Source organism: Kwoniella shandongensis, chromosome 11, assembly GCF_008629635.2.
Source record: "Kwoniella shandongensis chromosome 11, complete sequence".
NCBI classification, from domain to species: domain Eukaryota; kingdom Fungi; phylum Basidiomycota; class Tremellomycetes; order Tremellales; family Cryptococcaceae; genus Kwoniella; species Kwoniella shandongensis.
Genome location: NC_089297.1, coordinates 503,856 through 517,451, shown reverse-complemented (window position 1 = coordinate 517,451; position 13,596 = coordinate 503,856). Strand labels below are relative to the sequence as shown.

Below are 13,596 nucleotides of genomic sequence, written 5' to 3'. Positions count from 1 at the left end.
TCGAAATGAGTAGTTGCAGTAAGTGGACATTGATTTCGCTGAAATTTCAATTTGGTTCCGTCTTCGATGTCAATCGGTCACCGCGACAAACCGAGACCACAACGGCGCACACATCCTTCTAATCAATTTACCATAGTCCAACTGCATACCACATAGTCATCTCCATAGTCTAGCTATAGCCGTAGGCCCATAATGGCACCTGCTCCTGCTCCTAAGGGAGGCTCGTCCGCTCGACCAATGGTCAAACCTGCCAAAATCCGTTATTTCAAAGGCAAAGCACCTACAGCAGCTATATCATCCGACGAATCAGACGACGAAGACGATGAAGAGGCAGCAGCGAAAGAGAATGAACGACAACGACGTGCGCAAGAGGCGAAGAGGGAGAGGGAGAGGAATTTGGTAGCTGGAGGTGCGGGGGTGGTGTTGCAGACTGGTGAAGGGGCAGGGAAGAAAGTGCCGAAGATGAAGTTGGAATTGAGGGATGTTAAAGTGGAAGGCGGGAGAGTGGTCTTGGGTGGCAAAGATGGGGGTGTCAAAGCGGGTACGTAGTACTGGTACGATCTGAGCTGTGTGCTGATATAAGATCACAGAAGAGTCGTCTGAAGAGGAAGAGACGGACGAGGAGGAGGAAGAAGCGAAACCTCAACCAGGCGATGAAGAGGTGAGTGGGACTGTATGGCAACAGACTGTTGCTTTGATTTTAATGCTATGTCTTCGCACTTCAGTCAAGCGAATACGAGACAGACTCGGAGGAAGAGTCAGAAGAAGAGAAGAAACCAGCTTTCAGACCGGTCTTTGTTCCCAAGTAAGTGTGACCTCTCACCAACATCTTGCACATGCTTGTCCAATGACTGACGGCTTTATCTCTTCAATATCGCAGGGGCGCACGAAATATGACGGCCGAGAAACTTGCAGCTGAGGCCGAAGCAGCGCAGAAGAGAGAGGAAGAGATGGAGGCGCAGAGAAAGTTGGATTCGAAAGAATTGGCAGGGGAGACGATTCGTCGGGAACTTGCAGAGAGTGCGTCGCGGTCTCTTCTTCTTCTTATATCGACCAGCAAATTTCGTTCCAATTCCTTCTCTGTCTTCCCAATCTCGTGCTCTCTTCCTAGCATACATGTGTCTTACATCTGAAATGTCCCGCTAATGTTTGTTTGATCCACCTTCCCACAGAAGAGGCATCAGAAATAGTTCCCGACATTGACGACTCAGATGGCCTCGACCCGGAAGCCGAATTCGAAGCATGGCGCTTACGTGAACTCGCTCGACTTGTCCGAGACAAACAAGCGCAAGCAGCGCGGGACGAAGAAAAGGAAGAGATCGAAAGGAGAAGAGCGATGCCGGAAGAACAGCGATTGCGGGAGGATATGGAATTTGCAGAGAGGACAAGGGAGAAGGAGAAAGGTCAGATGGGATTTTTGCAGAAATACTATCACAAGGGTGCTTTCCACCAGGTGAGTCAGAATCGAGGATGTGTCGCTTTCAAAGGGCCACGCTGTATTGCTTCCCCGGGATAAGACTAAAAATTGACACGATCACTATCGCAGGACGACAATCTACTTGCTCGAGATTATACCGGTGCTACGGAGGGCGCGGTGGACATGTCCATGCTTCCCAAGGTCATGCAAGTCCGAGATTTCGGAAAGGTTAGTTGGCCGCTTTCTCGTCGTGACCACGCGTGCGTCGAAACTGATAATGAGTGATCCACCCGACAGGCGTCACGAACGAAATATACACATTTGGCAGACCAAGATACGTCACAAGGTGGATGGGGCGCAGCGGCAAGACAGGCTGGTCCGGGCGGTGTTGGACCTACACAAACGGGTTGCTGGAATTGTGAGTGCATCAAAATTGACGTGTGTCGTCGTCTCATCAAGAGATCTTGCTGATGAACCTTGAACTCTTCAGGTGGCGGACCTCATCAAAGGAAGGGTAAGCTAGATTGTACTCGTAGAGGTGCGAAGCTGATCTCTGTTGTCACACGTGTAGATTGTCCCAATAACAATATCAACGACCCCAACGTACTTGGCGGAGCAACCGGCCTAGGAACAAGTGCAAACACCGCCACTCTCGGATCTGGCTCGAGAGGCTGGGGTGGGGCTGCAGGTGCGGGTGGGAGAGATGGAGGAGACCGAAGAGATGAGAGGGACGACAGAGGAGGTCGATATAGGGATGAAGGAAGAGAGAGGAGGTTTGACGAGGAGAGAAGAGGCGGGGATAGAGATAGGGGTGGGGACAGGGGAGGAGAGAGAGATAGAGAGTACGGAAGGGATAGAGATAGGGACTATGGTCGGGATAGGGAGAGAGATCGCGATAGAGGAGATCGACGAGACAGAGATAGGGATTATGAGAGATCTCATCATGGAAAAGAGAGGGACAGGGATAGTAGGAGAAGGGATAGGAGTGATAGTCCTTCTCGAAAAGACGATGGGAGACGAGACGAGAAAAGACGGAGAGATGATAGGGACAGAGAGAGAGATAGGCGGAGATACGATTGAAACACTGTATGGAGAAAGACTTGAAATCTTGCAAGCAGGGTGTATCATTATATGCATGATGGTGACGAAGATGCTGGTGGTCTCTCCTCCCCTTGCTATTTCTTGGATAGCTTGTCTATTGCTTAGCTGCTGCCTTTCGGGCCTGAGCATCGTTGTACACTTTATCGTTGATTCCAGCTCTATTTCTAGCGATCTATAACCGAGACGATTCTTATCAGTCACCGCTAACTCGCTCACACACCATTGCCAACATAGGAGGTGGTTAAAGGATGTAAGACGCAAACTCACCTCGAGAGCAAAGAATTGGACACGGGTGACGAGAACCGAGTTGTCCTCTGAGTAAAGTTCGTCCGCTCGTCTTCTGATAAGAGTTCCAAAATTGTAATCGGTAACTCGTTTCTCGTACTACCCCAATCCATCAGCCCAGATACCCAAATACCATTTCATCCAGAAGCATCTCACGCCACCGGGTCACGAGGTGTGTTGAAAAGGGGATAGGACTGCTCAACTCACAGGCATGATAAACTTCCTCCATCTCTCTTTCCCTCGAGCGGATTTCATCTGGTCCTCGTCCAATTCTCGAAGCGCATCATCGAATTTGAATTCGGGGAATTCGTCAAGCAAGTTGCCATACAGCTCGTCGTCGATACTGCTCCAACGGTATAGGTATTAGCTTTAATCCATCTTCACGCAAACTCCACGGGAGGTACAAGTCCTATTCTTTCCCGACGCTTTGTGCTGTCGGACAGGGCTAGACCAGAGTGGAGTGGAGTGAACTCGGTACTTACGGAGTGAACTTGATCTTGCTTGGAGGAATACCGGTGATGAGTTTCTCGTACGCCTAAAGCCCGCCATACATCAGCTGCCTGTTTATTGATCCCAAAAGGCGTGCTCCGCTCAACCCACCTCGAGATGCTCGACCGTCTTGACGGCGAATTGCATTTCAATCTCTCCTGCATTCCCAGCTGTCTCGGGGTCGAAAGGGGTTGCCATGATGTTTACTGATATATCTGATTATATGCAAGGGGAGGGTAGGTATCTTGATCGGTGGCGGATAGTTTGTGTGGTATTGTGATATGAGAAACAATGCCTTTATAGTCCTGTTACTGTCTATTTGAAGAAAAAAGTTGAGTTGCAACGAAGGTCGAAGTGACATCTAGCGTCATCCACAACAAAGCGGAGGAGCGAAGCGAGAGATTTTTGATAACCCCACGTGGGGGACTTGGTCACGTGATTGTTAATGCTAATTACCCACGTCATCTGTTGTTTTGGTTCTCTTGCTGCATAAAGTCAGGTCTGAGCATGGACCGCTAAGGACAAGTAACCTGAGATGATGTCTCAGTGGTAACCGACTTCAGACTCCGCTTCGTTGACAACAACAACAACAGCAATAAACAGAAGTGTATCTCTCACATGGCTGTTTGCATCAGCTCGTTCTCGTCCCGATAGAGCTCGACAACATGCCGTCAGGAAGCAGTGGTATACCCTTCCCATCAAGCTCACCACCTCTACTACCCGTACCTCGACAACCTTCCCCCTTGTCTTTCTCTTCGGTAGGGATAGACGACCCTCCTTCACCTCAGACGCCCGCATCGTCCCTCCTTGTTGCCGGGGGTGACGGAGCAAGTTCCCTATCTTCTGCATCATCATCTCGGATTCGACAGACCTCTCGAGCAGCTGCACTACCTGTATCCACTTCACCCTCACCATCACCATCACCTCCCACAGCTGCGCGAGCAGATTTCCTAGTTCCTACCCAACCTCTTCCGGATTCCTTATTACTCAAATCTACCCTCTCAGCCCTCGAACATTCCGCTGTCACACTGAAACGATTATCCAAATCCGTCCTGAACGCCGCATCAGCCGTCCACGCCTTGGCAGAACAGCTCGAGAAGGCAGAAGATGACCTCTTTGTATCTTTAGGAGATTTAGGAAGATGGTTGGAGAGTGGATATGGAGTACAGAACAAGTATCAGGCCGGGATATGGGATACAGAGACGGGCATAAGGAAGGTGAATAGGGAGAAGAGGCGGAGGGAGAGGGAAACAATGGAGGTATGGGTGGAGAATGGGGTGAAAGCTGTAAAGTCAGAGTTGAAACGGCAGGGTCTGGCAGGAGGTGGGGCTCACGCGAGGTACGAGGTAAGCTCAAAAAGCCTGCTGTCTTTGGAGGATACAGTTCAAGCGCTGATGCAATCTTGCTTATTCGCTGCAGAGTACAGCCAAGCAGTTCTACCATCAAACATCGGTTTATCTCTCACCTCAAACAGCTTCGACTGCCGGGCCATCGGCTGCCGGCTCATCCTCTCACACCCAGCAGAGCTCTGGCAATTCTGTAGCGTCTTCGAGCGCCAGTGTCGGCCAGCCTGGTCCATCCGACATAGCTCATGCGCTCCGTCATGCCCAATGGGATCTGGTCCGCTACAACCATCATTCCACATTGCTCTACGCCGTCCCTCCGAGCTCTGTAGGCTGCTTGGACTTGCTCGTGGGGTTCTACGGTTGGGTTGGTGGACTTCTGGGAGAGACTCCGGGAAGGAAGGAGGGAACTGAGGAAGGAGGTCGTCATCGTGCTGCGACCACAGGAGAGAGATTGGCTATTTCTGAAATGCCAGTGCAATTCTTGTCACGGCAGAATGAGAAATCCCCCTCATCAGAAACGGAAACACTCAAGGAATCACTCTCGTCTTCCCTCTCACAATTAGCAAAGACTCGATCCGACCTCTTACACGCTTGGGCGAAACGGAATCACCAAACCACCTTACTGGAAGATGAGACGGCTCGTAGACAACAAGAACTCGAAGCGTCGTGGAGTGAAGACCCTCTATCACCCAAACAAGGGTATGCTGGAGGGAACGCTATGATTCCTGTGTCTTCCGAAGGACCGGACTACAAGAAGGCAAAGAAACACAAGATACATCGGTCGGTCGGAGGTCGATTAAGAGAATTCCTCACACCTTCCACAAGCTCACATGCGCTAGCTTCACAAGCGAACTCGGGAGAAAGACTGAGTCGAGTGAGCTTAGACGGCGGATATACAAGAGGCGAATTCAGTCAACCAGCACCGATACGACGAAGGACTGATGATGGGTCGACAACACCGACTCAATTAGGAGCAGAGAAGCTGCCAACGCATCGCGAATTGCCGACAAGTAGGGATCGTCCAAGCTCGATGTATACGAACTCTGCTCCAGCGGAGATGTCTACTCCGCCCCTGCCGCCACCGAGGCAGACGTCTTTAGTCTCGCCTCGTCCTTCCTTACCATCTAGACATTCTGTCCAGATGCCCAATGGAGTGGACTACATATCTCCCTTCATCGCATCAGGCGGCGATTATGTCGTCTCGTCACCCGTGACACATTCTCCGGATCTTACCGTTCCAGTGGAGAAAGAGCATTCAAGGCACAGTATCGACGTTGCGAGGGTAGGTGTGGGTCGACCGGTAATGGGTATTGGCGGTGTAGGGGGCTTGGGTGCAGGTGGAGATGAAGATGAGAGGAGGGAGGAAGCGGGCAGGAAGAAAGAGGGCGTGTTATGGGGTATGGGAAGCTGGGAAGGATTGAGTAAGAGCGGTAGTGGCAAAGGGAAATGGGAGAGTGAGTAATAACATGACTCTGCGATCTGCTGTGGTGACTAATGTCAGCGTACAGAGTATTGGGTTGTCTTGGACCATTCTCGGATCTACGAAGTAAGTGTTCATGCAGCATTTCGAACTTATTTTGGGTATAGTGTCTGACTATTCCTTGTAGTATCGAGATAGCGCTATCGGTCTTCCGGAGCAAGCACACGCTGTCATCGACCTGAAATTTGCGAGTGTCCGTGAGGGGCGAGGGACAGATCGAAGATTTGGTGAGCTACCACAGAATTGGGTGGAAATTGCAAAACTGAAGCTCGAACCGCATGTCTGCAGTATTCGAAATTGTCACACCATCTCAAGGGAGAAGGCTATACCAGGCGACATCAGAACATGAAATGAAGGTAGGTGGTAGAATCGCGGAAATGCTAACTTGGACCTACGGCTGACTCTGCTCGCAGCTTTGGCTATACGCGATATGTAACGCTATCGAATCGTGTATCAACGGTACTTCCTCGGTCCGCACGTTCGACGCGAGCAAACTTCGGACTGTTTCGGGATCCTTGGACGATCACGCGTTGCCTACTCGCTCAAAGTTGGGCTTAGGCTTTAACGGTCGAATCATTGGTCTTGGACTACCCATGCCTCCAGGTGGACGCCGGTCGATGCCACCTACACCTACTAGTGCACACTCCAGTGATACAGGTGAAAAGCGAACGAGGAAGACAAGCTTGAAGAAGGTGCTCAAACAGAGTGGTGAACGACTTTCCAACGCTGTCACTGGCGGTGGGAGCGGCAGCGGTGGAGATCGATCCCACCGCAACTCTTTCGGCGCAGGACTCGACATACCCCGACCATCATTCATCAAAGGAGGGTCTAGTAGATCAAGTTTACCTCTGTCGACGCCGGAAATGGAGACTATACCCAATAGCGACGCGACGTCAATCTCTACCTCTACAGCGACCCCTCCAGCTCAGACGAGTGGTAGACCGTCTTGGGTTGATGGGGAAATCGAGAAGCGAGTACTAGAGATGGCAGGCTTAGGACTTGGATTGGGACCTTCGTCGCCAAGCGGAGCGGGGGGTGATAGTCCCGGATCAGCGAAGAGAAGAGTGAAGAGCGAGGCGGTCCGAAGAACGAGTAATCAACCTGATGACGAACTGCAACATCCAGGGGGACAGATGTTGACAAGGAGTAGGAGCGACGATAAGCCGCATGCGTCAGAAATAGCAGGTCCAGGGTTGGAGCAGGGGGCAGCGACGTTAGATCTAGCGGAGTTGAGGAGGATCACGGAGCTGGAGGGAAATAGGAAGTGTGCGGATTGTGGCAAGAATATGAAAGCGAGTCGGTGGGCGACTATCAGTGAGTGCAAGACGCGTCAAATCGCAGTGACTCCTCGGTAAGACCACGGAAGCTGACAGACTGACTCCCTTTAAGGTCTCCGAGATCAACCCATGGTTTTATTCATCTGTATACGATGTTGTGGCATCCATCGTAGTTTGGGCACACACGTGTCCAAGCCTCGCTCTGTCGATCTGGACATTTGGAGTCCGGAGATGATAATGATTGCTAGTGAGTGGGGCAATGAGAGGGGTAATGGTGTATGGGAGTGGGCTCGAGGTGGCGGACAAGCAGAGAGACCGGGCGACGAGTGAGTGCGACGTGACTCTCACATCATCACCTATAGAGGTGCGAGCTGATCCATGTTTGTTATCTTGGATTGAGCAGTCAGATAGGCGATTTCATCAAAGCTAAGTATGTGGAAGGGAGATGGTTAAGCGAAGATGATAGATTCAAGTTCGGACTGAGTACTGCAGGCGTAGGCAAGGCGATGTGAAGTCGAAGCTGAGAGAGCTGTAATCGTGGAATGGAAGGGCACAGAGCATGGACATTAGATATGGGACGATATGATCTATAACTTGATATGATCTTGATGATGTAATGATGTGAAACGATACTTGCTCGCGATAAGATAGTGCAGACTTGCACATGCAGCAATAGTGAGAGAGCTATACATAACGTGGTCGTACGGAACACATGTGTATGCGACGGGACAACGTGCGATATGTGTGTGATCAGATGACCTTACACGAGTATAGTTTTCCGATCGATCGATCGATGATCGGTTTACAGTCAGAGAATTCAGTTGATCCGAGTGGCTGTTGTCCACTGTACCTTCGATGTAAGTTCACTTAGGAGAGGCGGACGACATGCTCGTCGACATGCGCATGCGCAAGGGCGAATACATTGCGGAAATAGCGAAACAGAGTGCCGTGTCGGGACACATGTGCCAAGATGGGACCAGAATCTGATATTTTACTGGTATATCAGTTTGAGAATTTCGGATTTCAATCTCTCTCTCTCTTTCCCGTCTTGAGTTTGTAGATCTCTCTTAACTTTACTGGATTCGTCGTGCTCCTTTTCATATCCCTGGAATCGTAATGTCTTCCAAAGAATCGTGTGCAGTACTCACTCGTACGGGATCTGAAAGATGAGTTTCTCGGAATCCCTACCAACGTCTCGCGTACGTCAATCCCTTCCTAATCCTCCCCTTCTCAGGGTGAACATCCCACTCACCTGACATCGTCTACTGAGCGCGGTGCTCAGAGGGAGTATGACAGCTTTGCGATAACCCGCTTTATGCATATTTGCGACGCACTTATCCTACGAATCCCTGATTGGAACAAGACAAGATCGATCGTGTCGTGTGCACAGATCATGAATCGCACCAATAATGATTTAAGAGGTCGCGTAACAAATTCGTATACTATACCCGAGACGCGTAACAGAATGTATCAAGGGGTGATCCAGGTGGATGTGTTAGGTGGCGTTTGCGTTAGCTACGAATTATATATATATATATACCTAGACTTATCATGTCGTGTCGTGGCGCAGCATCTCCAATTCGCCGACGATCTAGTGGATATCTACTACGATCGTGATGGTTCTGATTATGCCGCTTGCCAAGAAGTGCGCGGCGACGGGTCGGTCGGTCGGCCGGTCATAATCACGCCGAGAATTTGGTCCTGTTCACTCACAGTCACTCAGATCTGAGTACTCGTACCCACGGAGACAGAAGACGATCTTGGCGATATCATAGCTGTACAGTACCGAGCATGTAGCATGTAGCATGTACTGCACGGCATTGACCTGTTCGTGATACGGGATAGTTTGTATGCGTACATGACGTCTATGGCATATAGCGTACATGCAAGCTCGCAAGTATGCTAATGATGCTAGAACTCAAAATATCACGTATCGCGGTCTTGGACGTTCGACCTGACAGGTCCAAAACTTATAGTAAGTTACCACCCATACGTGGATTCGGTTTCACCCGAAGGAACAATGAAAGTGGATTTGGTTCAATTTTGACGGGATTTTGGGTATGAGTAGATGTAATAGACCAGGGATTCGATCTGGTACGCGGGTTGATCGATGCTTGGATCGTTTGTCTCAAGGGGTAAGTGTGGTTTGGCGTTGTCGTTGATAACAGCCTCTACATACACGATCTTTCCTGTGCACATATATCATGATCGCAGCTGCAGCTACCAATGCTTGATGAGTGTACTATATGGAAAACAAGGCTTGCTTTCCACTACACATGTACATCCTTTCCATCACTGTACACCCCTGAGCCGTTACAATACCATTCGCGTTATATACAGAGTAAGTTTAAATGGGAGATTCAGGGAAAAGAAATGTCAGGATCGACGCGACTGAATTTCACGGCCACACGACGAGTATTTTCTGTAACTTTTCTCGTCATGTTTCTGGGTGTGTCCCGGTGGATGGTGCCTGAAAACCATTACACATACAAATCCCATTGGTACGATACAGAAATCTGACTGCATAGTGCGACGGGGGCTTGTAATGCTAAGCCCTGAATATTCGCGTCCCCTGTTACTAGGTTTAGTTTGGCACATTACTATATGTTGCTGGTACATTACAATCTGCTCATGTTCGACTTCACCCTACATTGCACCATAGCACCATAGCATAGCATCTTCATCCTCCCATCTCAATCATGATCCGTTTCGTCACTTGGTAGTAGGACTATTCATCCCATTCACACATTGACATTGTTCGTTTCCTTCCATTCGTCATTGTCATCTTTCCTTCTTGTCTCCTAGTCCTTGTTCCGTTTGCCTTTCTCGCTTATCGATCCGTCTGTCAACTTGCCTTGTACATTTTTTGATCCTGTCTGCTCTGTAATATCTCTCATCATGGCGGGTCCCACCAAGCGCACGCGACAGGAAGATGATCCTCCTACTCCATCTTCCTCTTCCTCATCTGCTTCCACATCCACCCCCACTCCCATGACGCGAAACAACTCTACTTCCTCCAACACCACTACAACACGTCGACAAGCCACCAGCACCAACACCCCTTCATCATCGACAACGACACGTCCCATCCTCACTCGTTCCGCTGCCAACCAACCACACCCTCCCCCACCTAATGGTGGTCTGTCTCGATCCACTTCGTTGTTCAGCATCTCCACGCGTCGAACAAATTTCTCTTTATCATCCTCTTCCTCGTCATCAAATCTCGCTTCAACCTCGCTTGTCGGTCTAGGAGGTCTACCAGGACCTTCACCCGCACTTACCTCTTCCTCTTCAGGGTCAAGTTCAGGGCGAGGCGGCATGTTACTTCGTACTCAATCAACCCCAACCATTGCATCACCAACTCAACTGAAAGCATCTACCTCGGCAGCTGCTGCAGGCGGTGGCAGCGGATCGACACCGAAGGGCGGTAATGGTGATATGGGTCTGGGTGGAACGGGTGGGAGAAGATTTGGCAAAGGGAAGGAGAACATCCCGCCAAAGAAGGAAGAGGATAAAGAGGAAGGATCGTCAAGGAAGAGGTTGAGAGTGGGAAGTAGAGGGAGTTATTCCGGTAGTGCAACTGGAAGAGGTAGAAGTGGTAGTGTGGCCAGTGTCAGAAGTGAGACCACCGGTAGTGAGTTGACCCTTCCCTGCCCTTCCCTTTCTATTCTGACGTGGCTTCGTTGCAGGTGGTCGTCACTCTTCTCTCGCACCTTCCTCATCGGCCTCATCAATCGGATCATGGGGTGGCGTTCGACTCCCCTCACCTTCACCTTCCCAAGCATCCTTCTCCGCACAGTCTGTCGAGACAGCCACGTCTGCGGACCCCCTCGACCTACTCAAGGACGACGATGTGGACCCGTTTGACCTCGACAGAACACCGACCAAAGCGCGTCCTGTCACCCGACGCATGGCAACGGGTATCTTCCCTCCCACTCCACCACCTTCGTCGCCTTCCTTACGCAGCGAAGTGGAAATTGACAGTGCAGCAGCGCGTGTCAGTCTCATGCGTATGCAGACTGAGCGATCGGACTCGCTCGAGGACACCGATGTCGAGATGGATGGACCTCAGGACAAATACAAGATGAACTCGTACAAGCAGTTGAAATCTTCCCTTCGTTTATCGTCAACGACGTCCGGCGCTACCATCGACCAGACCATCGTTGGGAGAGACGAAGAGAAAGCGACACTACGAGCGTACCTCACAGGCCACGACGAGAACGACGTCGGCATGTATGTGTCTGGTCCTCCTGGCACGGGCAAAACCGCGTTGGTCACTGCCCTTGGTCGACAAATGTCGACAGAGGGATGGAAGATCGTCGAACTCGGATGTATGGGCTTGAAGCTCACTGATGTCTGGAGAAGGATTGGAGAGGAGTTGCAGTGTGGCAAGAGTGAAAAGGATGTGAAGGAGTTCATCGGGCAAGACTCTACCAAAGTGTAAGTCTCGCGTATCCACATGGCAGTATCAAGGCTAATGGTCACACAGATTCATTATTCTTGACGAGGTGGACTCGCTCATGCCCCCTCCTCCCTCGATCGCTCCTCCCGCGACATCTCACCTTCTCACCAAGCTCTTCTCGCTGCCTCACGGCTCTTCCAACACCAAAGTGGTCGCCATCTCCAACACGCTCGACCTCACCCTTCGTGCACGTCTCGTCCTCCCTGACAGTCTTCAACCGCAAGTTCTGCCATTCAAGGCGTATGGCGCATTTGAGATGACATCGATCGTCAATGCGCGACTCGCTTCAGCCAATGTTGAGGGCGTCAAAGTGGACCCCACTGCTGTTGTCCTACTTGGACGGAAGGTCGAAGCACAGAACGGTGATCTGCGAATGTGTCTCGGTGTTCTCGGTTCCGCTGTCAGTCTCGCTGAAGCCGAGTGGATCAAGAAGCTTTCGATCGCCGCGGCATCGGGTGAAGACAAGGTTGTCCCCATGACCAAAGTCGCTGTCGGACATGTCATGAAAGCTCTCACTTCGTATACCCAGCAACTTCGCGCTGCGGCAGGATCATCAACTGGCGGTAACGTCTCTGCCACAAGCAAGAAGATCCGTTCGGTGCAGTTGCAAGGCAAGATGGTGCTCATGTCGATGCTCGTCTTCCTCTCTCGAGTACGAGCGGGACTGAACGGCTGTCCCGCCATCGGAAGTGGCGCCATCACTCCCCCTTCGACACCTTCTAAAATTCCTCAAACGGCCGATATCACCATTTCTACCCTCTACGCGACATACTCTCATATCTTGTCGAATGTCAACTCGCCTTTCCCACCCGCCGCAGAGTCAGATTACCGAGATTTGCTGAGCAATCTCGAGACCTTGGGTCTGGTCAGTGTAGCAACCAACGGATCAATGAGTCGTTCTCACTCCGCTTCGTCGAGAAGCAAATCTGCCAACGCGGGCAAAGTAGAATTGTGTGTGCGGGAAGAGGAGGTACGAGAGGGTTTGGGTTTGTTGGAAGGACAAAGTAAAGGTGTGGCGGAGGAAGAGGTCAAGCGAGTATGGGAGAGGGAGGAGTCGAAAGTCAGAAGGGTGAAAGAGAAGTTGGCGCAAGCAACGGCGAACGCGGTGGGGGACGAAGATATGTTCTAGAACAAAAAGGACCTCATTTGAGATGTTCCATGCTGGATATCACGATTCTCGATATATGGACGGAGAAGGGATAGGATAGGAATCATACACGATCTTTTCCTTCGAGGGGATACCACGACGCTCTCTAATGATAATTTGTTTCCATTGTAGTTTTAGTAGGAGTAGCAGTAGTAGTCTAGTCATTCTTTATTTATAGCTTGGTTCGGTCCGGAATCAGCTCGATGCGGTGCAGTGCAGATACATATTGTTCGTAGTGTTGTGTTATGATTACATGAATGTGAAATGTCTATATGCATCTGAGATGTTCGAAGAATGTCGATCTTGTCCAGCTTGCCATACTCTACTGATACAGTCACATCGTTCTTGCACAGAATACCTGAGAGCTCACACAGCTTGGTTGAAGAGGCTTGGACGGTGCTGGGCGGCGGCGGGGGGAGAATTGGGGGAGCGGGTACGAGGGGGAGGATATCCCAGAAATCAGCTTGAGAAATTGGACGGTTTACCGGTATGAAAGGAATTACTTTACCTCACACTGAAGGACAACCAGGATGATAAAGATGGTAAAAAGGTGGTCATCGAGAGCCCAAGGGGGTCGGTGAGAAGGCATCCC

The 13,596-nt window shown here is 50.6% G+C and overlaps 4 protein-coding genes across 4 annotated transcripts; 3 read left to right on the top strand and 1 right to left on the bottom strand.

Moving 5' to 3' along the window:
- Positions 1–237: 237 nt before the first annotated feature.
- On the top strand, positions 238–2,497 carry CI109_106061 (uncharacterized protein; the record flags this gene model as incomplete). The annotated part of the gene is made up of 9 exons (XM_065967766.1): positions 238–541; positions 594–661; positions 726–805; positions 881–1,020; positions 1,173–1,453; positions 1,547–1,645; positions 1,715–1,835; positions 1,908–1,931; positions 1,989–2,497. 9 exons carry the CDS (start codon positions 238–240, stop codon positions 2,495–2,497), a joined length of 1,626 nt encoding a protein of 541 aa, XP_065823838.1.
- Positions 2,498–2,612: 115 nt separating this feature from the next.
- On the bottom strand, positions 2,613–3,490 carry CI109_106060 (uncharacterized protein; the record flags this gene model as incomplete). Its single annotated transcript, XM_032005042.1, has 5 exons — positions 2,613–2,690; positions 2,786–2,902; positions 3,011–3,146; positions 3,286–3,338; positions 3,404–3,490. The coding sequence occupies 5 exons, from the start codon at positions 3,488–3,490 to the stop codon at positions 2,613–2,615; spliced, it is 471 nt and encodes a 156-aa protein (XP_031860554.1).
- A 467-nt stretch (positions 3,491–3,957) lies between these two features.
- CI109_106059 (uncharacterized protein) lies at positions 3,958–7,907 on the top strand (the record flags this gene model as incomplete). Its single annotated transcript, XM_032005043.1, has 8 exons — positions 3,958–4,638; positions 4,712–6,092; positions 6,147–6,184; positions 6,246–6,345; positions 6,407–6,474; positions 6,532–7,432; positions 7,508–7,721; positions 7,799–7,907. The coding sequence occupies 8 exons, from the start codon at positions 3,958–3,960 to the stop codon at positions 7,905–7,907; spliced, it is 3,492 nt and encodes a 1,163-aa protein (XP_031860555.1).
- A 2,386-nt stretch (positions 7,908–10,293) lies between these two features.
- On the top strand, positions 10,294–12,986 carry CI109_106058 (uncharacterized protein; the record flags this gene model as incomplete). The annotated part of the gene is made up of 3 exons (XM_032005044.1): positions 10,294–11,029; positions 11,085–11,835; positions 11,885–12,986. 3 exons carry the CDS (start codon positions 10,294–10,296, stop codon positions 12,984–12,986), a joined length of 2,589 nt encoding a protein of 862 aa, XP_031860556.1.
- Positions 12,987–13,596: the final 610 nt, after the last annotated feature.